Below are 27,689 nucleotides of genomic sequence, written 5' to 3'. Positions count from 1 at the left end.
TTTTTTTGGTTTTATCTATTTATTTATTTTTCATTTCATTTTTTGGCTACATTGATTGTTGCCACTACTTCAACTGCCATCTGTTCACATAGAATCAGTCGATAATTGAACGATGGATCAGCCAAGCACTGTTGTTCATGATTTTTCAATTTCATCTTTTCAACTATATATATAGACCTCCTATTCGAGTTGATATTTCTTATGGCGTGCGTATATATTTATTTGTTTCATTTGCATCAATGGCACACATGTCACGCTGTCTCTGTCGAGCAGTTTAACTCGATTGTTCACGCCGAGCGTTCGATTTTTAATGATGCAATAAAAATGAGGAGTGCAAACAAAATGAATAATAACCGTACAGATAACACACAGCATCAAAATCAATGGAGACAATTTACAATTGAAACATAATCGCGCATTTTCCTATCGCATTTTTAAGGGAAAAATTGGAATAGAAGTGGAAAGTTTTTCATTTTTTTTTGTTTGTTTCTTTGTTTTGTTTAATGTTGAGTGTGTATGTGTTTGTTTGAGGCATTCAAAATCGATTTTAGATTGATCAACATTATTTCAAATCGACGAGTAAACGTGAACAATTCAAAACGACAATTATAATTATGTAATGTATATATTATTTAATATATATATGTCTTTTGTTAGCTCATATAAACTATGTTTTGCACTTTGACCATTTGTTGGTTGTTTTTAAATTACTTACTACAAAACACATCAAATTACATTGAATATAGATTAATTTGTCAAACAATATTTTTTTTTCTCTTGTTGTTCTCTGCATTTTATTAAATGTCACTTAGGCTACAATTTAATAGAGTTATTCTCAATATATTCAGAAAAAAATCGAGAAAAAACAAAAGTTTTTTTTTTCATTTTCTTCATGACCATTTTTGTCTTTCTTTTACTCATCAAACCAATATCTTGATTATGCCATTATAAATGGTTAACTGCTTGAATGAATACCTAACGATTTTTTTTGTTCATTTTTATGTTTTTATTAAATATTTTTGTTGTTTTCAACAAATGTCGACATTAAAACCAAGGTTTTACACAATAGAACTCTTGAAATGACTCAAACTGGAATTTATGCATGTACGCTCTTTTTTGGTAAGAATTTACATTATGCGTAATGCCTACAAAACATAAATTCCAGTCATTGACCTGTTCCACTTTCGAACAATCGATTTCCAGTTTCATTATATATTTAAAAAAAAATTAACCACTAAAACTGAACAACTTTTTCTCGCTATAATTTTATTTCACTCCATTTTTTTCTGTTATTGTTATTTTGGAATCTAGTGTATGCAGCATATTATTTGTTTGTGCAATGGTAATTATACTTTTTCATATTTTTGGAAAAACTCAAATCGTAACCAAATAAAAACACATATACATGCACGATTCAAGCGCTCTATTCACAATAAACGTTGTTTGATCGGTATTCACTTTGTTTTTGTTTGTTTTTTTCTTTTAAAAAAATGGAAATGGGTGGTGTTTATTTCAGTGTATGTATGGTCTTTTGAGTCCGTTGATAAAATTTATTGTTCTTTGTGTGTGTGTGTTTGCTTTTAAAAATCGGCGATGGAGCATTTTCAACGTTATTCTACAGTTGATTATATTGCTGCCATCGCTTTTGGGGACGACATTTAGAAAAATGTCTTTTTTTGCCTCATCAAATACAAATATATCCATATTTTGCGTGTTATAACATTTCAAATCATACCTTGAATTATTTTGTAATGAAATGAAACGAAACCGAATATTGTGAGATCCAGCTGATCGTAATTTGCAATTAAATTGGAATTTCTAACAGAATATAACGGAAATGTTCTTCGTTTAATTCTTATATATGTTATACTTAAAAAAAAATAGAAGATAAAAACAGTTGGTAAAGTTTGGAAGCGGAATTTGTTTTGATTAACAAAATGGAATGGTTAGTTACGGTATAATCTCAAATGTTAAAACAGTCTATTATTTAGTTTATGGATTTGATTTTAACGTCGAATGATGTGAAAAATGCATGTGAATGTATGCTTTTTTAAAATATTTCGAACCGAGCATTCTCTTTATTCGAATTAATAAGACATTGTCGTCGTCGACAAACTGTTGTGCAAAAACAATAATAATAATAATAAAACCATTTGAATTAAAACAATACAAATCTTCAAACAGTAACAATTACCAATAAAACGTTATGAATTTGTCCATTGTATTGCATGTTTGCACATTACTTTTGTGTCGTTAAAATTCGAATCGAGCTTTGTAGTTGTTTGTTTTTGTTCAAAAAATAGAAAATGAGTCCGCAACGGATTCGAGGAAAATTGTCCGTTATTCCACGTTTGTTTTCGGTTTTCCGATGTTCAAATTCATGTTTTGCATTTTATTTGGTTGTTTTTATTTGTTGTGTTGTACAATGTGTCTGTTCAGTGCGTACGGACATTCATCTTAAATGTAAGTGTCGGTTTTAGTCGTAGATTCGATGTTCCCGATGAAAATGAATAAAATATTTTTAATAATAACGATCAATTGCCTATAAATTCACTAGATTTTTTTGTAATTAAAACATCTCACCATTGAAATTACTGTTCATATAACCAAATATGTAAACTTTTCTTATGAGCAAGAAACGATTTTTTTTGTTGTGTTAAAATTCTAAATTTGAATTTATCGATACATATTACGCCCTAAGAATTGTCATTCTAGCGTTCATTTGTTTTTTTTTTTGGCTTACATTGATTTTGTTTCGTCTTTTCTTTAATGGTTTCATTTGGTTTGATAAGTTCATTTGGTTTTGCTGGTCTTTTCATTACGCTAAATTGTTTAAATGTTTATTTTTTTCCTTTAATTTTGTCTTTTTAAAAACTATTTGCTATTCCATCTACAGACCGTTCAGGTATGTATAGTTTTCTGCATTTTTGTTTGTTTGTTTTTGGTTTAAACAAATAACGAGAGCTCGATCACAGTGTACATGTTTGAACATTGTGTATTGATATTTCCAGTAAAAATAAATATCGGATGCCACATTTGATTTCTCTCTATCTATCTCTTGCTTGTATTTTGGATTCCGCTGAATCGCAGCCACTGAATATCACTTCCGTTGTATTTAGACTGCATAAAATTGGTGAAAAAAGGAAGAAAGAAAGAAAAAATTATTTAGAAAATATGAATTTCAATGAAAATTAAAAATACTAAATGAATTTAATGATTTGCGTACGTAATAACCTTTATTATTTCCTGCGAAACCATTATCAGCAAAAAGTGCCACAAAAAGCTCACTTATTATTATTATTTTGTTTAAATAATGTCGCCATTCTGAAACGAAATTCATATTTAAATAATAATTATTTTTTTAAAGAAAAGCTTCACAATTTATGAGAGAAATACGAAAGAAAATTGAGCACGATCGAGATAAATCAGTTTGGCTACCATTCAATTCTCATATTCAATTTAATTCAATTTATGCTACATGGCATACACTTCAACCCGAATGGTAGTGAGCATCTCTGCTCTACTGCCGGTTGTATCGCTTGATTATACCGGAGAAGTTAAAAGCTCTTTCTACGTATTGGCGTTGAGTGTAATCCGGAGCACATAAATTTAATGTTGGTATCTATTTTTATTTTATCGAAGACTCGATATATAGGTTCGGATATTTCTCATACAAATTGAGTTCCAAATAGTTTTTTAGTTGTGTGTTCTGAACTAAAGCAAAGTTTCGAAAATCGTTTAAATCAAAAGTGACAATTTAAATGTACGTTACAATATCATCGAAAATAGTTTATGTTCTTTAAAAAATATAATCCAACTATCGAGATGGTTTCGCATCAATGCCTGTATTTGTGTGTAATCATTTCAATTGAGCAATTTGTGAACACAGACTTACCTCAATGGCTATCAAAGTGTTGTGATATGCAGCCCCAGTCAATCAAATTCAGACTCACTGACAGCAAATGTAACATTCTTCTAGTGGATATGAATTGATGATGGTTTTGATGGTTTCGAATTGAATATCAATTTCTTTGTTCGAATTCATGTGAATATTGCAACATTTTCGTTTCATATTTATATTGATGCTCAATGACATAATGTGTATCATCATTGCATCAAACTGGCCCACATTTTATGATTTACTATACTTTTTTTTTGCTCGCGCGATATGGATATTTGCTAAAGAATCGAACAAATGTTGCACATATTTCATTCACAACGATCGTTATGCGTCAAATATTTGTGAAATAAAACCGGATGCATTTTCTTCGTCGGGTGCCATTTTAATATTTTCGTTGGTCTTGACACTTGCTTTGTTACAAATACTTACAATCGATGCTTTCATATATCAAGTATAATAAAAAAGAAACAAATGGTGACATAGTCAACATGTATGAGAATGTCAACGAAGCGAATTAATTGTATTCTGGAGCAAATTCTGGCTCTTTCACTATTTCAATAAATCGTTGATATGAACAATGTCTGTATGTGTGCGTACAGTTCAACGAAATGACCTTACTATCTCAGATGATGGAATGCACTAAAATTCAGTTGGCATACTTATATGTTTGTTCATTTCGACAGCAATTTTTCTAATTAACATTCAAGATTCGGTATTAGCACAACTTTCGATACGATTTAATTCGCACATTAAAAGCTAATATTTTCACAGTATTTTAGTCTGTGTCATTTCTATGGGGAATAGTAGCTATACATCGAAAGCGTAATTTGTATTTTGGGATATGTGCATGTTTATTCAATGAATCAATGGGTGATTCATGAGATCAAAAGAAAATCGAACCATCGCTTTGGTTACGTTTTGGTTGCCGTTGGCTGGAATGATCAAAATAACAACCAACAGCAACACTCAATTAACGACTGCCATACAACGAAAGTAGTTCAACCGAACTTTGATTCAGGCGCACGTGTGTGTGTGTTTCGTCTCATTCTGCTATAGATGTGCATGTGGGAATCCATTTCGGAGATAATCGGTAAAATGTAGCACTTGATGTTGATTTTCTCATGAGCTTTTCAAAGTAGCTCTCCATTTTGCATATATTGTTTGTGTCATTTATAAAAGATACCATCTAATTTTCTTGGATTTTCTGCTTATTATTTCGTTTTTTTTTTTGTTGTTTGTTTTTCTTTTGTTCAGTTTAAAAAATAAAGTGAGTGTACTGCTCATTACTCTCAGCATTCAAACTATGGTTTGCACTACGTTTTTGTTTTTTTTTTTTTTTTGTATACATTTTCTTTCACTTGTCGATTATCATTATTATTTGTTGTAGTTGTTTTATATTTTATTTTTTTGTTTTCTGGTTGTTGGTTGCAGGTTGATGCGAATACGTTTGAGTGAATTTACTCAGGTTTTAGTCGATGCCATTGAATGATAGTTTGTCGTGGCTTTGATATCATATCTTGCCAGTGTTTGGTTTCATTTGCGCCGGAACCATTTTTACCTGAACAATGTGTAACCGAAAAAAAAGATGGGAATACGGTGCGGACAAAACATAAAAAACAAACAAAGAGAGGAAAAATTAGATATTAAAGTAATAATTATGTTGACTATAATATTGATGAAAGATAATATTCATGTGAAAGGGGGTCAAAATATGATGGCATATTCAATTTCATACCGGCTAACAAAATCCGTCCGATAAGCTCATTTCTGCCTATGTTATCAAAATCCATTACCATTACGTCTAGTGAACATTCTCGAATCTTTTCCCATGGCACATTAAAACTAAATGATTCATTAAATACTGGATTCAGTGTGCATTTGAATATTGGCGTCTTTCGTTTTTCGATGCGTTTATCACCAAATTGAAGCCAAACTTTAACATATGGATCTATGCAGAAATGAGAAATGCAAATGACGAGAAAATACAATGTATTATAAGACACACACAAAAAGACGAAGAAAATAAATTGGGGTAAAATAATACGGTTTGCAAAACCATTGAAATTTTATGTTATTATGCATAGCGACTGTGTTGCGCTGCGACATATACGCAGATACATCGAATATAAATGACACCGAATTAAAAAAAAACCGGTTAATCACAAAGCGCGGTAAAATCTAATCTGCACACAAAAATTGTACTTACCAGATTTGCCATTAATATCTTTGGCTTTCAAATTTCTAGCTTTTATTAGTGATAATGTCAAAACCGAATTCGATGGATGATAGCAAAGTGTCGTCAACAATTCACCGCATTTATCTTTAGCTGGCGGCTTCAACGCTTTCCAATAAGATTGCTTCCCGGTTAAATCAACCTAGTTAATCAAGAGCAAGAACAGAGATAAAGAGAAGATGAAATGGCAAATAAAAATCATAAATCAAGCTCGCAAAAAAAAACAACCATGGAAAAATGTCGAACATAAAAAGAATGAAATAAGATGAAAAATACGTGACACTCATTTTAATGTTATGTGTCATTCATATTTTGTGTTTTGTTTTAAGAACGATAAAAAAAATAAACAAAACTTTGACTAACTTAAAGAATATAAATTCAAAATTGTCAACTGTGAATCCGTGTGGCACATCAGCCAAAAACATTTACGTGATTAAGAAAATTAATCCGGTTGACAGAGTGGCAAATACACACAAATTTCATCATCATTGTCATCACTTAAAACCTATTTTCAACAGAAAATGCGACACAAAATGACACGAGTCAAAATCATAATGCGAGCGTGCTTTTAATGCGCTTTAATTTTAATTTCAAGAGATTTAAAGCTCTTCGGCTCTTGAGCACAATTCATGTTTCTTGTATGATTTGTGCGGGGGTTGCGCATATTTGCATTTTAACACAAACATTGTGTTGTGCGTGGCAACATTGAACATTCGCAATATAATAAAAGCACAGCATTTTAAATTTCCTCATCGAAAAATCAGAATAATGTGAATTAATTTGTATGTATTTTATTAACCCTTGTCAACAATTTTCCGACAAATGATCGCCACACAGACGAATAGCTATAGACGAATCATGTATATGTATATACTGAATGATAAGAATACTCTTCAGCTCAAAAATTAAGACCAACAAAATATATATGAGTGGAAGAAAGGGATTTAGTAAATGAAAGATTACTACAACGACTCCGACGTCGACACTTACTTGACATAATGGAAGAAATACTTCTCCAATGGAATCGTCTCTTGAAAATCGATCGTAGTCAAAAACATGTAAATGAAGCACACGTGTATTCAGCTTTTGAATGGGAAATCCTTCGAAATAGAATGTTTCGTTCCATCTTGGATTCAATGTGCGTCGCTTGATTTTCGTTTCAAGCCGATGCTTTTTGTCTGGCAATAGAGTTACCCGTACGTATGGATCCGAAGTACCACTTAAATCCTTTGCTGGTAAATCTTTACCCTATGTGTTGAATGTTTAACGACGAAGACGGCGGAGGTGGTGGTGGTGGCGACATTGGTGATGGCAACGTCATTAGTTGCAGTTTGGCCCGAGCAAAACCGAAGGGTAATTGGACCGAATTGTAACCAAGCATTGTAGGAAGACAAAGAAAAAACAACAACATTGAAATAAATGAAATATAGTGTAAACATCATATCGATCAAACACAGTAATATGTAACAAATGAAACAAAATGAAAGAGAACCGAAGAAAGAAAAGAAGAAGAATAAATGAATCAAAACAAAAACTATGTAACTATATACTGAATAGCATAAATTTGTCTGTGATTTTCTATTTCAGACAAACGCATACAAGCCATTGCTGGTGGCGTGGTCTTTCTAATTTCATGTCGTAAGAGTAAGATTCGAGCTCGATTCATTTTGATTACAAGCGTTGCCACTATACGTTTCTTTCATCAAAACAATAAACAAAATAAACTGAAAACTATACTAAACTACAAACGAACTGTTGAAAATATCGCATCGAGTTTATTCTACACAGTTAATCGATTTATTCGGAATATAAATGGGGAATGTTGTTCGCACACAGTTCGACATATTTCTGATTACGATTGATGGCAATCGTGCCCAAAACAATTTTTCGATACGATTTTCCTGTGTGCGTACTAAATTTAGCCCCAGAGAAACGGACGACCAGAAAGAGAAAAAAAAATCAATGGCATATAAAGACCAGATGCACGTGAATTTATTTCAACAGCATACTGAACCAAAAAAAAAGAAGATCGATGCTTTTTATTGACTTTACCTGTAAAATTTTCAGTATCAACGTATTGTTCTGGAAGTCATATTCAACACAAAAATGTATTTGACCAACGTTTTCACTCGGTTCCGAATTGTCTATGTACATGTCAATCATCGATGCACTCCGGTTCTGAAATAAGATACCAAACAATAAAGTAATAACAACAACATAGTCGATGGGGAAACATAAAATACATTCGTTGGTTGATTGAAATAGTTACGAATGGATACGGGCACAAATATAAACAAGTGAATTAATATGAATGATACAATGCACAATGAACGACATTGAATTATTTCAGATAAAATTGGAGAAATGTGATTTAAATAAGAAAAAAAAAACAATATGAAACGATGATATAAATAAAATTGGCGTTGATTTCAATCGACTGCATATGACGGCGTACTGCGATAGACAATAACATGTCGTGTAAACATCGTATTTTAAGAACAAATGAACGATGGCATGGACCGTGTCAGAAAGACAGCGAACAAACAAGTTAGAGACATATTTTTGAATTAAATATTCAATTTATTGATGGGGTTAACTTCCATGGCTTTTGTTTCATCAATTCATCAGTGTGTTCAGCCAACGATTCAAGTTGTTATACGAACGTGTGTCGTGTCAGCCTGGTTGATTGGTTTGGTTCTGTAATTCTTTTGGCTTTTCTAAAACTTACGGTTTGATTATCTTTGTTTGGTCCGCCACTATTCTGCCTGCCTCCATCACCATTTCTATCGCCCGATGAACTGCCGACTGGAGATTTTGTTTGCGAACTTGATCTAAAATACATAACAATGTGTTCCAAAAAATTACTACAGACAGACAATCGATATCCGTTCACACATTTAATTTGCAACAACATTCAGTGTCATCGTGTTTGTGTTGTGGACGTGATAGTGTATTTGTGTGTTGAGGTTTCATTTCACATATTTCATTTTCTTCATAAATTTTATGTGTTACAAAAAAAAAATTCATTCACATTTTATCAAAAAAGGGGGCGGGGGAGTGAAGCAGGTGGTGTAAAAATATGTGGTTACAAAAACTATAGGACGTTTGAAAAAAATGTTGGGTCTTATTTCCTATTTCGCTAGGTGTTTTTTTTTTGCGATTCAGTGCAATTGCATTCGATTTCAAAATTTTGGGTTTGGCTTGATTTTTCTTTTTCCAAGCTACTTGGATATTATATGTATATGGGTTACTAAAGAATCGTGCACTAACTTGATTTTTTAATATATTGCATTTACCAGAAAGTTGTTCTATACACTTGCGATTTGAACTCTTTCTTTTTCTCTGCTCCGATATTGTTTACTTGTGTATGTGTTTGTGAATTTCAATCTTTTTCACTACTTCATTCGATATTCATAACTATAGACACATGTATATCTTGTTGGATATACGGACCGTTTTTTTTGTTTCAAAATTACAGCGTATGTATCACACAACACACACTTGTGTATGCAACTTTATTGTGTATGTGAAGAAAGGGCAAACGAAATGAAAAAAATTGAGGCGAAAAGCTTTTTGAATGCAAATGAACACAACGAGCGTGGCATGTCTAATTGCAGAAGTACGGCCGATTCAATGTAAACCACCCATCCATTTATAAATGTGTATGCCATATTGAAACAAGTAAAATGTAGTCCGGGAATTTTATTTTTCTTGTTCATCAGATGAATGACAAAGAATTCGAAAGGAAAAACGAAATGTATGTGAACGTGCTTATTCTAGAAATAACACCCAACATATCACTCATTTGCGAGAATATAAATATATGAAATGTTGAGAAAAATGAGTTTAGTTTTCAACATAAGTCTCGATGGAGCAAAAAAAAACTCTCATTGTAGACAAGTATATTCTAAATATACATCCACTCGGTTTTTGTCTTTTGTTAATCGGAACTTTTTAGTCCAGCTCTTCTTGGAAAGCCGTTTGCTGTTCGCCAAAAAGAATGGAATATTCTCTAACGAAAGGACACATACACGAATCGAGTGAGTGTGTGAAAGCTCCACAGAACGACAAAAAAATGCTATAATTTGGATTTCAAATTAATGTCGTCGTCATGTAAACTGGGGCTAATTTTTATCACTTATAGAAGAACATTCTCTTTTCATTTCGTACAAAAAGAGGGTCAAGTATTGGATAACGGGCAAACTCTTTCACCATGCACAAGCTAGTTTTGTGTACGGTTAAAATTAAGCGGAAGAAAAACTAAAACGAAAAGAGAAGAATCTATTGTGTTTGATCGCGTCACAATAGTCAAGTTTAACATTGAATTGTTTTTGTAATTTTCTTTCTCTTTTTTTTGAAGAAACAACGAAAAAAGAGAAGTGTAAAAGCTGTTTTTCGCGCGTGCCATGGCTATTTTCAGAGGAATCAAAACTAATTTCACTACAAACAACACGCGGTATGTTTGGTTCACTTTATACTTGTACATGCGGGGCGTGTTGTGACGAGCGCGCGCGACCAAGATTTTCTATGATGTTCTTACATTCAAGGTTGGATTTTCGGAATTGCAAATGTAACATGTGGTGCACGTGTATAGAAATTGGCTCCTATGTGTCTGTTATGTTTTTAGCTATATTCACTTTTCAGAAATGTCATAGCAATTGTAACGAATGTGGACAGCATTGATTGCGTTTGCGTTTTTTTATTTTGCTTCTTCTTCATTCTATTCGTGTCCGTGTGTGTGTATGTGGATTTTTTTTACAACATATTCCAAACTTGAATTACGAATGGATTTTTTCCCTTTATGTTTTCTAACCAAAATTTAAAGGGATAAAATGAAAGCTACACCAAGTAAAAATGCCAAAAAAAATACAGGCACGGATGCACTCAAATCGTAATTCTTTTTCTCTCACAAATCGTTTAATGTGCACAAAGCGGAATTTGCTAAAAAAAATTAATGCTATCTTGAATTTTATAAGTGTGTTTTTTGGTAGATCATTCCATTTTCTGTGTTTTTTTTTGTGTTTGCGTATGTTTTTTTAATCCGTTGTGTTCAGCGAAAAGATTTGTTGGTTCAGTCTGTACATGGTTTTGCTTTATGTTTTGGTTTTTGTTGAAGTTTGAATTTTATTTTTGTCACACATCCCATGTGACACATATATTTCATTTTTGTGGTCGCATCATCTCAATAAATATCTGCTCTGGCAACGGTGTGCTCGGTCAGTATTTTAATGATTTCAATGGACCTTGGTTTGTTTTGTGAATTTTAAATATGTGTTTGTGTTAGTGTTAGTGTGTGTGTGTGTGTGTGAGTGAGTGTCGGTTCGTTCTACTTTTGATGGACAGAAGGTAAAGATGAATAACTCGTTCAAAACAAATGACACAAACTGTTGTTGTTGTTGTAATTTTCGTCGTTTATTGCTATTTCATTTATACACCCAGTTCTTATGTGCTCAATTGAACTTTCTATCTCGTGTTCGCGTTTATTTTTTGTTTCATTTAATTAAATCATTTGGCTGATGGGCCATATTATAGAGGTGCACACTTCATTACAGTCCAATTTATGTCTGCAAATTGACGAGCAATACGCAAACCACGACAATACGGTGTGCGCAAGATGGATAGTCCATACAAATTCTGGCACGGACAACAATAGCAAATGGTATAACGGGTGTTTTGTGACGTTTACAGTTCTACGGTGATTTGTTTTGGTTCGTTATTCGTCTTCCTTTTGCCCATGTCTACTTAGAGAAAAGATAGAAAGAGAGAGAGAGGAAGAGGAGGAAAAAAATTGTACTACGAGCATGCAAATTACTAAACACGAAAGGAATGTACGTGACAACTGAATTACATCGGTTTGAGTGCTGTATGATGTGATTAGGGCTTGAGAGAAATTTAATTAAATTTTTAAGATGTCAAATATGACGAAAATGTACAGGCAAGCAAGCAAGTAAGCAAACGATGGAAATGCGCCACTCGTGAACATTTCTCAATGTTCCATCGTCAAGAAGCGATATCTTCTCGTTCTCGTTTGCCAGCACTTAAGGCACATACATAATAATGTTATGGCAGGATACGCGATTATTGAATTAAGTTGTCAGGGTTTTTCCTTCCGCGTGTACACGTACGAAAGGACATGTCATTTCAGTATGTGTATGTGTGTGTGTGTGTGTGTATGTGACTGTAAATGTAAATAGAAACCCAGAGGTTGAAAGAAGATACCAGTTAAACGATAAAACCGGCCGAAGAACGAACGTCAAACGAAGAAGAATACGGAATATGTACGGTATATAATATGTTTTATATGTTTCTTTTTTTTTTTTCTGAAAAAAAGCGCCAAACGTTGTGTTTCTTTGCAACGGACTAAAAAATTCTTTGACAATGGTCGTCATGTGCACTAAACGCGCTACTTCAATTGTACACACTTTAAAACATTTGAAGGGTGAATCGAAGCTTCATTTCAAAAAATACCGTCACATACCAAATGAGTGCTGGTTGCCGCAGTAGAAGAATATCATGTGGTTTTAAGTGTTGGATATAAAGAGAGAGAGAGAGAGAGTGAGAGAAAGCGACCAGTTTGCGGTGTCTACATTTCAACTATCTCTGGGTATTCCGTTGGATTTTTTTTTGTTTTAGTTTGTTTTTGTGTAATGTGCTTTTTTCAGTGTCTTTATGTCAATGTTGTTTTCGGCTTGCGTGCATAATATTGCATCGGATCCTAAGCGAAAACAGACGGCAATCAATCATTGGTCAATGAAGTACATACCCAATTAATGGTGTTTTCAAATTCAGAAAACCATTCAATTTGCGATTGATATTGTTTGTGGTTTGCTGCAATTGTTGTTGTGATTGCGATTGAACAGGCGATTTGCTGCTTTGCTGTGAAAACTCTTGCTGTGGCTGTTGTTGCGTTTCAAATTGCTGCATTTGTTGCAATTGCTGTAGTCTGTTAGCGGGCCCAAAAGAAAAAGAAACCATTTTATTTTCGAAATGATATTAATAATTTTGTTGTTATGTTTTTCACATTGTTTTTTTTTTTAATTTCCACATTGTTCAAAAGTTTTGAATCAAAACGAAAACAAAAACGAATAAAAAAACACAGGTGAAAAGAAGCATAAGCAAGCTCAAGCTAAAAACTACAATATAAAAGTGTACACTTTCTGTACAAGTTAAGAAGTACCATTGTTTCATATAAAACAACTTATAAATGCGATAAATTTTTTATCAGTAAATATTCATGTGACACGGACTCCATATTACGGAGAGAAAGAGAGAACAGAAAAAAAAGAATGGAAAATGAAAATAAAAAGATATAAAAACGACATATACACACACACTTTGAGTGCTACCACTTATCATAACATTAATAATAAAATCAAAATTCCATTGAACGGCGCTTCCTTTTTTTGTATTACAATCGCTTTGTGTGTTCTTTGACTTTCAGCACACATTGTATATTCAATATGCATGGACATCATTGAATTCATTGTGCATACAAACGACGATATTGCTCGACGGCGATTTTAATTTTCTGCTACTGCTGCTAAGCGCTTTCAAACACAGACATACACACATACCATTCGGTTTTCGAACCATCGCGTTGATTTTAACGAACGACGACAGTCGAAAACTATCAAATAACAAACGCAATGAAAATGCCTCGAAAAACCAATTTGAAATGATATGATATATTTCACATTCCCTTTTGCATTTTGCACATCGAACCACCGAAATGGAATATTTTTGCCAACCGATATCTATAATATCGCAATGGCATCCCTTTTTGTGATCCTTTTCCATCTGATATTTAGTCACAATATCTATGACGTCGTTTATCTCTTATTTCTCTCTGGCCGCTTTAAGTCATTTGATATTCTTCTTCTCTCTCTCTATTTTTTTTTTTTTTGCTTCGTCAATTTTAATTTTTTCGACCCGGATTATTTCGAGAGAAAAAAGAAGAAGATATCACTGTGCAACCTTTTGGAATGTATAGCCACTTCAAATAGGATACCGGGAAAATAGGTATACCTGTGTGTATGTGTGAAATTGCATCGGAAAATTGTTGCTGTTTTTGTCGCTTCTTCTTCCATGTCGTCTTTTCTTCGTATGAAATGTGAAAACTTCAACGATTGAATCATTTTTACATAGTACTTTAAACCGAGCGAATGAACAAAAATGATGGAAAATTCTTTGAAAAAAGGAGAGAGAGACAGAGAGAGAGAGAGAGATGAAGAATTTTTGTCTCTCGAGATGAATATGGCTTATTCTTTCTTCTTAAGACCGTGTTAAACCAACAACAGAAGCAAAAAAGTGATTTCTTTGGGCTTTATGATGGAAACTACGTGAAAACGGTCTGGGTAGCATTAAAAAGTCAAAAGCTATTATCAAATCAACGGTACTTTGTGAAGACGATTACTGGAAAATATCCTCAAAAAATTAGAAAGAAAAAATGGCAAACTCAGTTTTCTTAATGCACCAAAAGCTTTTATGCTCAATCGTATGATATTAGAAAAGCATATCACGAGTCAAACGAAGTCGATAAAAATCATAAGAAATGAAGTTGAGCAATTGTTTATATTTGTGCAAAAAAACCTTTTATCCGAAGCAAGAGAGCGTTCACAATGTTAAATCTGGTTTTGCAAGCAACAGAGAAAAATAAAGCGCTCAAATTGCGTAATATCTAAAATTGATAAAACCTGAATTGACATTGACAATGGAAGACACAATTGCATTAAAATCAGCAAAACGGAATGTTACTGGTATCCATTGGATTGGTTTTGAACCAAACGATGATTCTCTGTGGTAAGCGACATGAAAAAAAAAACCAACAACCCAGACCATAAAAGCTCCAAGCTGCAAAATAGAGCAATGGATGCGGGATATAGTGTGGCGAATTCGATAGGAGAAATTGTGAAAGGAAAACGCATTCATATTGTTTGAGAAATGAATACGAATCCACTGACCCATAAGAAAATAGTTCACATAAAAAAGACATTTGTCGGAGAATGAGAGACTGGTTGACGTCTTGCGCTATTCTTCGATTTATCTGCTGATGCAAAATGCATTTTACCCCCGTTTTATAACAAATGATAATTTAAATTGGAGTTCGTAATCAAATTTAACGGTTTGTAGAGGATATTGCATTTGTACGATGCATTCAAAGCGATAAGCGAAATATTCATTGTGTATTGAAACTAAAACTAACTTATGGTTTTGTGCATGTTATGCGCGCGTGTTTGTCTGTGTTTGCTTGTTGTTCACCAAAGCGAATAAAATAAATGTTGCTCTTAGCTTAAGAATTAGGTCTCCTCCAATGGAAATTACCAATGCGCTACGTTCTGTTTTTAGTCATTCATGGATATATGGTTACCATTTTATGGCGAATATTTTTGCGCACTTAAAAACTAAAAGCTGCAATATACGACTGTTCGCGTGATCAAAAAAGACAGAAAGAACTTTGAGAGAAAGTTAGAAAGAGAGAAAGAGAGAGAGAGACTCGCTTTATAATACAGGAAAATTCATATTGAAATTATAGCGATTTTATCTCTTAAAAATAGGAACTTAACGCCAAAATATCATTGATGAAAACGCGCATATGGTTCGGCGCACCAAAGTGGATTATGCAGTTTTTATTTGCGATGTCTGTTTTACGGTTCAATTCAATTTAACCCCAGACGAAAAACAGATCGAAAAAGAGTTTTATCATAGATTTACTATAAACGGAAACAAAAAGGTGACTAAATGAATGATGTCACCCAAAGGGATAATAATGCCATTTCTGTGGCAAATTGAATAGCCGATTAAAGCCGCATAAAAACATAAATCATACGACATATTTTGGCTACGGCATTTGTGCGTATGAGCACGAGAGAGTGAGATTTGAAAGTAAAATAATGTGCATGAATATGGGAGAAATGCATGAATATTTTATATACAGGATGGTCCGGCATAAGTGCATCTTCAACGTTTAGTCGTCGTTAACATATACGATTTAGAAGATTTTTTTTTTCGAATTGAGAAGCGAATGTACTTTTAATTTGATCTGTCTAAACGTTTCGAACTTTAAATATTTCGAAATTCTGTATTTCAATTTAGAGATAAATTGATTCACAGAATCGGAGCTACCCTGTACATATGCGCATATGAGACAGAATGAAAGATAATACGAAATGATAGTGAAATGAAGTGGAGAAAGTGTGCCACTTAAAACAATTATATTAATTGCGAAAAAACAATTAAAATATAATTCTCGCTGCGCAAATGTCACATGTTTTTTTTATTTCAAGCAACGACTTCCCCTCAAATATCACTTGAAACGAACATTAAAAAACACATTATATTTATCCATAACTACGTCAATTTGCCGACTTTTTCATCAGTTTTATTCAATACACAGACAAAGATAAACGTATGCATTCGTGGCAAAAAGCGATGGCGTAGCTCGCTTTTTTTTCTCCTCCTATATTCTCGTCCGTGTATATTTTATTGCGCTGCTAAAAACGTATCATATCGTCAAATAGTTTTTGGTTATCGGCGGTTAAAACATTTTTGCATTGGCGCGCTTATGCATAATAATCATTGTGACCGCGAAAGTCCATGCACATGCATAATGTGCTATTGCCATTTATAATCAAAATGATTTTAATCTATTTCTCTCTTGCACGCGCCGCATAGCCTCAAAATGTGCATGAGACAAACTGTTTGGATTTTTTTTTTGTATATCTGTTTTGGTTGCTAAAGCATATTTTAATATCACTGCTATGCAATGAGTATGCAAATTCAGAAAGATTACAGTTTTTGCTCTCTTTCGGTCCAAGTTTTTTTTTCTGTTTGGTTCAAATTTCTTTTGTCTTTTTTTTCCTGCGCAAAATTTGTTTATCTCGGGGTGTGTGTGTATAATCTTTCAACTTTATATGAGCAAAACTAACCTTAGGCTTCCACTTGTTGATTCTTCGTCCTCGTGCGGCTCAATGAACTTCAATTGTGAGCGTTTGTGACGCCACCATAAATAACCACCAGCTAATAACAATAAAATCACTATTATAACACCAAGGGTTGCTAAACATCCAATTATTATGGCACTAGCCATTATTTCGTCTGTTTTTTTCTAATTATAGAAAAAGAAATATGCGATGCGATTTTATTTCAAATGCTAAAATGAATAGAGAGAGAAAGAGAGAAAAAAAAGAAAAAAGACACAAAAAAGAGAAAGATAAATGAAAAGAATAATGCTAGAGAATAATGATATACAGAAATTTATATGCATATATTTTAAGAATGAACGAAAAAAAATTGAGCATAAAATAGAAACACAAAGAGAAAGGACACAGGTGTTTCAACAATTCACTTTATAACACAATACGAAAAGTAACTAGCATAGAATGACAGGATAATATCGAGTAGAGAACCGACCAATAGAAACAGAGACAGAGATAGATACAACACGGAGGAACATACTTTTTCAAAAAAAAAAAAATAGTATGTCGCATTTCAAAATGTATGTAAATTGTTTGAAATTTTAATAAAGTGCCGTACTTCCTGGATGAACAAATATTCATCACTCTCACAAAGACAATTCAATTACATGCGCGCTGAATGAAGGAATATGATGAGAATAAGTTTGTTGTCACCGCTATCCCTCTCGCTCGCTTGCACCCATTCTTTTGTTGCAATGTATTTCACATTTATGATTAAACATTCGAATTACTGGGAAAATTTATTCATATATTTCATTTCACTTTGATGTAAGCCCTCATAAAGCTCAATCTATCAATTAAGTTTCGAGTGCCGTGCGATCCTTGTGCAAATGACATGAACATTTACATGTTGTTAAATTGATGTTCAAATCAGAGATATACAGAGAGAGCGAGTGAGTGAAGAGAAAAAAAAGTGAAACGGACGCGACACCAACCAGTCAGTGTCATCTTCTGCACATATATCACGTAAACGTGATTATTTATGGGAGCAAATGCTTTTTGATCCACCGAAGTATGGTGTGAGTGTAGATGATAGAGAATGATCTACATCAAGAACATACATGACGGTGACGGCGGCAACCAAATTTATATGTATGTATTTTATTGGATGGCCCGTTAGAGAGAAAGCAAGTACAGTGCCAAACGAAAATGACAGCGTGTAAACGAATGCGCGTCTATGTTTCTGACATTTTTAATTTGGCGCGCTTAATAGACAACCATTTAATATTACATGTTTTACTCTTCCACAAACAACTTTCTTGTGCATCTCATCCATTGCAATTAATTTGTTTATGTTTTTTTAAATATCAAAAACAAATAACACTCACATCGCACAGAACGAACGATTTTTTTTTGTTGTCATTTACATTTTCTAGAAATATTTCTATTTAAATTGGATATTTTGTATGTCGTTGTTTATGAAAATATTGAATATGTTAGACGAGCCCACCGTGCCCCAATCTTTATTAATGATTAATTGGATTGAGCGAAATGCGAAGAGAAAAGATATAGAAAAAGCACACGAGCACACACAAAAAACGACATATCTAATCAATAAGCGGCGCACACAAGCACCCATTTTCCTATGCAATGAAAAAGATAATGAGATACTCTTTCGACCAAATGTTTTCGCTTTTTGATTTATGACTTATGAAATAGAATCATTTTCTTGCTATACCGATATAATCCGACGTGAACAATTTATCGTTTGCTTTTGCTATGTATATTTTAAAAGAAAGAAAGAAACAGAGAGAGAGAGAGAGAGAGAGAGAATAACTAACGTCTTCATAGCACCATATGTTCTAAAACGCTTTCGACTGGCTCGGCTCGGCCTTTTATTCAAAATGTTTATTTTCTCGCTTTTCTTTCCTTCTCTTTTCATTGGTTTGGCCACATTTTTTCTCCTTTTTCTCTCTCTCTCTCTCTCTCTCTCTCCCTTTCACTCTGAATGCAATGAATAAATAAAGAAAATGCCCAAATATACGTAATAATTTAATTTGGCTTGTTGTGGCAAAGCTTTCGCTAATTTTAAGGCAATCAGGTTCTATTTATTGAACTCACATATGGTTTCAAATTGTATAAGATTAGATGCGTTTGCGCGCGTGCTGATGTCGTCAATATGCTGTGTTCATGCCATAATTTTGGTTTTAATCACATATGGAGGGCGCTCAATCTATACATGGCAAATGTAAAAAAAAGAATTACTTTGCTGGTATGACAACGTAACATTTCCGGATCAGCATGTTTAAATTGTTGAAAGATATTTTAGTTCTTTATAATTCGTATGATGGCGTTGTTGAGTTGTCAGCTTATAATGGCATCGTCCGCCATATGTGTTTTAATGGAGTTACAGTTCACAATAGCGGAAAAATGAGCACATATTATTTGAAGTGAAATACCCGGATAATTTAATAATTTGAACATAAAAAACGATAACAAGAGGAGCACTTACTCATAAATTGAAACAGAGAAAATGAGAGAGAGAGAGAGATACAAGGGAAAAATGTCTGTGTTCAATATTCTGCTGTCTAAGTGAATAACATTAGTTTTCATTTTATTATGATATGGTTTTTCCTCTCTTTCCGGCATTGTTGTTATGCTATTTTTGAGTTTTTGTTTATGCTGCACATAACATTCATTGAGTTCCATATCATCATTTCATATGGAAAACACTTTTTCGCCCAGACAGCTATAGTTCTTTATCTCATTCTTTGTGTCGCGCACATTTTATTATGTGATTTGTTGAGCTGATTTAATTCGTTTGGCATTGAGCCAGGACCGATACAAGTAGAAAACGAACAAATTTGATACATACAGAGATAGAAAGTGTGTGTATGTTTGTGCGAGAGAGAGAGAGAGAGAGAGATAGAAAAACCGAGGAGAATGCATAACACAAACAATGTCAATTCATTTAAGCATGTCTCACATTTTCCTTTTCATTTTCACACTTTTATCTGTTGTATTTTACATAAATGCATCATTGTCTTTCTTCCACTCCTTGGCGTGTGTGTATTAGTATAGTTTCTGATGTCAATTGTTTCACAAAATTGAATCGAATGCAAATTTTCGGGCCGAACATTTCGAAAATGTGCCCGATAACAGTTAGATTTGCTGTTACTTTGTTGCTGACTTCAACAGTTACATAATAGTATCTCATTCGAGGGTATATTATTTCATGGATTTTGTCGTTGTGAGCGTGCAAAACAATCGAAATGACTTTCGAAAGAATAACATCAACAGACATACCGCATATATACCGTTTATGGATAGACCAGACCCACACAACCACCCACCCACCGACTTTTTGGCCTTTCAATGTAAATTGGCATGCAATTATTCCAGATGAATTGCGATTGAATTGTGTGAAATTACAATAGTCGTCATGTTGTATCCACAATCGTTTTGTGCAATTATAGAGCACATCAAAGTGGCCATTATGAAAACGATTTTACTTGTTTCTGATATTGAAATGCTATTCATTTAAGTCGCAACGCGAACATTGTGTGCATGTGTTTTATATTCGTTGTTTCGCGACTAAATTGTAATATGATATTTTGTGGTTTGAGTGGTTGTTATGGATTTGGCAGCGACAAATACGGCCACCAGCAACATCAACCAGAAGAAATATATCGCCAATTTGTTGCTCATTAGCTGACATTTTCGACGAACATAAGTCGAATAAAATCCGGCGTTAAATTCAATTTCATTGTATTTTGTACAATAGTACATATATATTTTCACCATTTTGTGAAACAACAAAAAAGAAGAAAGAACAAAAAGATTGCGCTATTAAAAAATGATAAAATTCCACTTGTTGAAAACGTGACTACTTGCCAATTTGGCATTCGATTTGATGAGATCGGTTCGGTTCGGTTATAAGTTCATGCTTTGCAATATATCGAAATGTTCAACTAGTTGGCAACCAATAAATGAAATTGTCACATTTGCTTTGTCTTTCGTTGGTTGGTATTTTTTTTTTGTTCGTCGTCAACTTCCGTCCGCTGAACATTTATGCTCCCTCACGTTTCAACTAATTCAGCATACGCTACACGGTCACACAATAATGAGAAACAAACCAAGTGGAATTAGCTTGAGTTGAATCATACGAAGTGATCCATTATGACAATCACTGTTTTTTTTTCTTTCTATATAAACGAAATTGAGAAGCGTCAGTTCTTCTCAAGCATGTTGTCAATGAAAATATAATGCGGTACGTTGATAGAGCGAGACAGAATTAGTGTTGTATGTATAAGCGGTCTCATCTTATCTTGTGATGTGCGATTTGTTCGCACTTCCAACCATACCTCTTTGATGCTTAAGCAAGAAAAAGTATACGCCATACGAACGAAACGAAATGCTTCAATGTCATTACTCTTCATTATCCTTAATGAAGAAACTTCAAATGATTTTGAACAAGAGCATCAAAAGCGCTTCATGTTGCTTCGTTGTTTATCTCATCGTATAACACCACGACGCCAATGTTATTCAACGTTTTGTCGTTATAATGTTTCGAGTCTTTAACAATTGTTTTTCTAATAAATGAATCATCTTCATGTCATCGACAGCATCAATTTAAAAAGAAACTACGGCCTCTTTGTTTTTATCCTCAGAACACTCACTGAGTAAATAAACATTCACTGTCATTTTATCGTACAACAAACGTGCAACGCATTAAATAGACGTATGTTTTCAAGTTTATTATGCGTATTTGCGTTTAATGTTTGATTTTTGATTTATAATTACATCGATCGATTCAGTTGGTCGGTCACTCGATGGGCACCAGCATGTAAGTTTCATATGAAACTTGTGAAGAAATATCCACCATACTGCGTATGCTAGTATGAATACGTTACAAAATAATTGACCATATCAAATCGAGACGCATACACAGCGGTATAGTTATAGTTTGCTCACATACGGACAGTGGGCACATTTCTGGGATATTTCCACTAGCTGATAAATGTGAACGTGTGCGGTGACCGTTACATGTTATTATATTAAATGAGATTAAAAATGTGTCGCATTCAATTGATATGTGGTGCAATGTATAATATTATGAATGTGTACGATGGCCTGGAATTGGCTGTTCACATTCAAGTCATACGACAAACTACGACATTATATGTGCTGTTATTCGATAGATGGTTATCATACTCGATATACAATCGAAATGGAATGAAGTGCTGTCGCTTATAAATCTACTCTCATTCTCACTTACAGATTTATTTGGACATGTTTTGGGGTTGCGTTTGCTTTTTTTTATTCTCTATTTCTATCTCTCTCTATTTTCGATGAATTCATTCGAACGAGATTGAACTCATCAAAAGAAAAATAATGTCGATGTGTGAGCCCAATTAACAGTCCATATCATGGCCGAATGAAACGAAACAAGAAGGCTCACCATCGTACACTGTTCGATACAGACTCTCACACATATGCTTATTCGAAGGGTGTGTGTATATTCAAGTGACCATAAAGCAAGGACAGGCGAATGAACTAAGGCACTAGTAAATGACGGTAATTGTCTGTTGGTGTCATTTGCGATTTCGATTAGCTGTTTCGTTTGGTATGATATGGTTTGGTTTGGTTGATTTGCGTGATTGGTATGGCACGCTCATGCACTTTATATCTGTACGGTAGCGATACCATTCGCCGACCGATCATCGGCCACCAAATAACATATTCACACACACAGCCGCAGTATGAGCAGCACATTGATGGCACGAATTCCATCATCTCTCACTGGTTCTCTTGATATTTCTCTATTTTTCTCACAATTTGTTCTGCATTGACAATCCTGACTACTACATTTTTTATGTAACAGCATGTTGATATCCGATATGGAGTCATCAACTAACATTTAAGGGAATTTCCATTTTAATGAAGCGCGCGTGAGCTTCCACTTTCATTCGCGCTTTCTCTCTCTATCTCTGTCCCTCTCACTCTTTCCGTTTCCCATTTTCCTTCCATTTTTATGCATGCGTTCGCAGTCAATCCATTTAGTCATTGAGCTATTTTATTCAACTGCGACATTTTCAAGTTGTTGTTATATTCATTCACGTACACAATTTTCAAATTATGTTTATCGAGTCGCGTTTTTCGAACACACGAGCACCATGAGCGAGAGCTCACACAACAATACACATGATTCTAGTGTGTAATCATAAATACATGTTCGTATAGATGTTGGCGCTCTGTGGTTGTGCTTTCGGTTGAGTATAATGGTTAATGATATTCCAACTAATCTAATCGGTAATTGCTACAAAATTCAGATAATCGCGTTCGGTGCTCATGCATATTTAGAGTTAAAGTGAATGGTTATTTCAATTCGATGGAAAATACATTTTATGAATACGTATATATGCTTCGGTTGTTACTCATTTCCATCAATCGTTTATTGTACATGTTCACATGGTGTGAACGGTAAAGTGATCGAAAAGGTGATGAGACTCAAACCAAAATGGCCTAAATTTCCATTGGAAACAAACGCAAAACCCAAAACGATTAGTTTTCTTTTACGATGTATTTAATTTCAAATTTTGTGTGATGAATTGTGCTTGAGCCTTTGTCAATTTCTTAGTAAATTGAACACAAACACATTGAGTCTAACGAGAATGCCTCTCACATCAATTATTCACGTGAAAATTTTGTTTTGTTTTCATCCACATTCAATGTCACTCAAACTAATAATGTTGCTTGGATTATATGGGGTTTATTGTGGTTGTTTTCTATTGTTTCGGCACGGTCGTTTTTGTATGCTAGATGCCATATCACATATCATAACAAACGAATAAAAAAAACCACACGGCACTCGATTAACTTCGAAATACACCGATGTACTGCACTAATTATTCATTAGATTATATACTCGTTTGATGTTGTCGCTTTTTTTGCAGTACGACACGATCATAAAACATCCGAATCGATTTAATCGAATAATTTTATTAGTTTTCTGCATTAACGGCAAATATTTCAACATTAGTATTTCTCTCTCTGTGTTTCTTTTTTTCTGTATATGTTTTTTTACTTGTTAATTTAATAAAATCGATGTGTATGTTCCGATATTACCATAAAATGGGCGGTCGAATTTGCTTCTTTTTTTTTCATTTATGTAAATCCTTTGAAGAGGGTGGGAGAAATAGAGTGCTTTTCACCCGCAATCCAAGCAATAAATCGATGCAATCGCCTGAAAATGTCCATTTTTCTGGCCCTCTGCGCCAAGCATAAATATAAAAATGTAATAGCTCAGTTTATCACTCGGCCGATCAATTATACGTCTGAGTAAACAACGGGAAATTGAAAATAATTATGTTTTGAGTAACACCGGATTTTCCGGAGCTTAAGCCATTTTTTTTTCGCTCCCTATCTATATTGTCACACAGCCAAAATTTGTATTCAGATTTATATATGCGAAAGACAAAAACAAAAAGAATTGTAAAAGAGTGAGTGAGTGGTGGGAAATCTAAAAATGAACCAATTTTTGATATATTTATTTATGTTTGGCTTTATAATTTTGCTAAATTTACCACATTGCTATTGATCGTTCGTTTTCGAAATTTTAAATTCAGTCAAACTCTCTCGCTCGCCCCTTTTTTTGTGTTTTAACTGACAAACTTACGAATGACTTTGACACGAGGTTTAAATAAACCGCGAACTTTAAGCACCATACACTCACACCCTCTCTTTCGGTGTGTGTGTGTGTGTGTATTTATTTCGTGTATTCATCTCATGATGATTGGCCTGCCCTTGCCTCATACAAACACACACTTATGGAAAGTCTTTTGAAGTTATGTTTAGAATTGAAAACCATTTGAGAGTGTTTCTTTATGCTATCCCTTTTCGTTGTATGTATTTGGCTTAAGTCCTTGTTATACACTGTCGACATATTTTCCCGCAATGCAAGTGGCACATCGGATGTGTTGCAGCATGGCAGAGACAAAAGAGCATGAAGTACGAAGGATCGAGGAAAATGGATAAGGAGCACAAAAAAAAAGAGTTTGAACAAAGAATTGCCAAAATGTAATCGCATTTTATTATTTATTTTTTGTTCGGTGTTTGTTTATTGGATATTGATGTTGATCTCATGCCAAACTGGCGGATGGAATAATCTATTGTATCCGGTGCTCTTGACTACTCATAGCACATACTCAGAGAGTTGAAAAGCATATGGCACGCTCCAGAAGCATACTCTTTTCTTTTTTCATTTTGGAGTGATTCAGCTGTTGTTGGTGTAAATTTTACTTGATTTATGTAATAGACTTTTAGTATTAAAGCGCCAAGGGAAAAAAATGTTCAAACAAAAAAAAGCGTTCCGGTATTGTATAATTGTATAATGAAAACTTTGAGCCAATGGCATCATTATAATCGGATGTAATATCAATTCTCAATGCCATCGATGACAAAACTATACTGGCAACGATTTTTCTTCAGATGGTTTTTTTATGCGCAACACTATTTTAAAGCGGACATTTTATATCTCCATTTTTCTCACTTTCTTTCTCTCCCTTCCAATGTAATAAAACATGGCTTGCACAAATATGAATGTCATCAAATTTTATTGATACAATAGAAAAGTAATTCGTGAAAAAAATGTCGCCCGATGAAGTGAAAATGACATCGTCATCGAAAATGTAGAGAAAATTGTGAAAGTTACATTGAAAATTTATTAACCGGTATGGTGTATGGTGAGATACGAGAGCGCGAGTATAGTTTTTGTGTCATATCCTTCCGCATTTTGACATTTTATCTGTGTTGCTCTGAAAACTATTCCACGAGCTTTAACTCACTTTGCAGTTGTAATATAGCCTACATGTTTCGCTCTGATTTTATTCACAATGGATTTTTTTTTTTTGAATTATCAGTATCTAGGGGATAAACACCGATTGGATAACAATACTATAATAATATAATGTATATAAATCACAAGCAAAAAAATTGAATCGGTTTAAATCATTTGAATTGGAACAAGTTTACTAAACGTCAACAGAATCGATGTAAGTCAATGTAAATTACATAGTATAAACAAAATGAATGAAATGGCTTTTGAGGTTAGTAATTCAGGTGGGAGGTTGATTTTTTTTGAAAACTATGAAGTGTAATTTCAAAATGTTGTCTTGTTGTCAAGCTAAAAAAAGTCTTTCTCGTTTATTCCATCCAAATTTGTAGAGAGATAATTTTAAAGCCAGTCTCCAAAGGGAGGTATAATTTGATGCCTTGGATCCATCCGTCCAAGTATGTTCTTCACAAATATTTGCGTATACCCCCTAAATAACATTCTTTCTCTACCTCTCTTCCTCTGGTGCTTCAGCTGCTAGTTTTTTGTGCAAAAACTTTGGCAAAACGATAACGTTGATTCTCCGAATTACGTCAGAACAGGTTCTTTATGAAAAGTTTGATACAATTCTGATACTTTTCTCCACCTCTATCGCAATTCTGCATCTCACTACGGTTCTCTTCATCACATTGTTTTGCTCTCTCCTTCTTTGGTTCTGTCTCTCAATTGAAGTCATCGGAAACTATATTTGGCACTGAATTTTATGTGTGCATCGTTGCATGATGAAGTGCTATTGGTAATAATGCTATATTTATGCAACCGAATAAAAATTAAAGCTGAGCTTCACTACAAGTGTAAAAATGACGACTTTTGCTGGCGGCGGCTTTGGGTCGTTTCATTTTCCTTATTTCTTCTTCTTCGACTACTATTTTGTCACTTTCAAACACTATTTTTTAATGTCTCGTTAAAACTTCTGTTTTTGAGCGTAGTCGAAATGCGCCATTTTAGGTCAAATTTATACACTTTTGGTAAATGCATTGAAAATCAAATAGAGTTTTTATGGTCGTATTAGACACAGCAACATGTGTGTGCATAAGAAACTATCGATCTGAATCAAGCGATAGAGATAGAATTTAATAACCATCATGCTTTGCAGTCACGAAGCAAAAAAAAAAAACTCGGCTTGGACCATTGCCTGGATTTAGTGTGCAAATACACTTTCAATGGCTTAATTAAAGTAGCGGAAATTCCTGTGCCATTGCACAATTTCAACACATTATGCAAAGATAGAAGAGTTTTCACATGAACCAATCCGAAATGCATATTATGGCGTACTTTTTCAACATATACAGTTATACACGGTTTTTTACTTTAATGGTCGGGGTGAAATGCATCATAGTTCAAAAACTGGAGATAAAATATGTGCTTTTTTCTATACTCACTTCATTTATTACGAAATATATATCAAAAATGACATTTGCATATAGAGATTACATTTGGCTTTTTTTAAATGTACTTCTTTCAACCACAAAAAATGGTCGAAAATTATACCGAATGGAGAATATGACTTTTTACACGTGGATCGTGTACAAGCATCAAACTGCTAAATTTGATATTCGTATTAAATGCTTTCGAACTATTTTTCTTGTGTATTAAATACACAACATTGCATACGGTCAGATAGTAAATAAATAGCATTTAGCATTGCCACACCGCACAAATTGAGGTAAAACTAATGTATGCACTTTCGTCTGTGTTTTATTGCTGTTGAATTGTTGTCGACGCGCATTTAAAACTTCAACGTGCAAT

The 27,689-nt window shown here is 33.7% G+C and overlaps 1 protein-coding gene across 5 annotated transcripts in view; it reads right to left on the bottom strand.

The window, feature by feature from the left end:
- LOC116344965 (synaptotagmin-7) overlaps positions 1–27,689 on the bottom strand; it is a 44,676-nt gene continuing 16,987 nt past the window's right edge. The window contains exons 2-11 of one of the 5 annotated variants that reach the window (XM_031773832.1): positions 17,060–17,283; positions 12,898–13,077; positions 8,863–8,998; positions 8,187–8,312; positions 7,125–7,382; positions 6,108–6,276; positions 5,637–5,849; positions 3,896–5,459; positions 3,227–3,324; positions 1–3,120 (exon numbers count right to left, since the gene is read on the bottom strand). In XM_031773832.1, the coding sequence (XP_031629692.1) occupies positions 5,359–5,459; positions 5,637–5,849; positions 6,108–6,276; positions 7,125–7,382; positions 8,187–8,312; positions 8,863–8,998; positions 12,898–13,077; positions 17,060–17,220 (1,344 nt within the window). In that variant the 5' untranslated portion in view covers positions 17,221–17,283 and the 3' untranslated portion in view covers positions 1–3,120; positions 3,227–3,324; positions 3,896–5,358. The remainder of the gene's footprint in view (positions 3,121–3,226; positions 3,325–3,895; positions 5,460–5,636; positions 5,850–6,107; positions 6,277–7,124; positions 7,383–8,186; positions 8,313–8,862; positions 8,999–12,897; positions 13,078–17,059; positions 17,284–27,689) is intronic. The other 4 variants (XM_031773831.1, XM_031773833.1, XM_031773835.1 and 1 more) reach the window with 4 other exon arrangements.

Source organism: Contarinia nasturtii, unplaced genomic scaffold (genome assembly GCF_009176525.2).
Source record: "Contarinia nasturtii isolate CC-2019 unplaced genomic scaffold, AAFC_CNas_1.1 Cnas_scaffold_1240, whole genome shotgun sequence".
NCBI classification, from domain to species: Eukaryota; Metazoa; Arthropoda; class Insecta; order Diptera; family Cecidomyiidae; genus Contarinia; species Contarinia nasturtii.
Note: the sequence above shows the minus strand (reverse complement) of the source record. Positions and strands in the feature narration are given on the sequence as shown.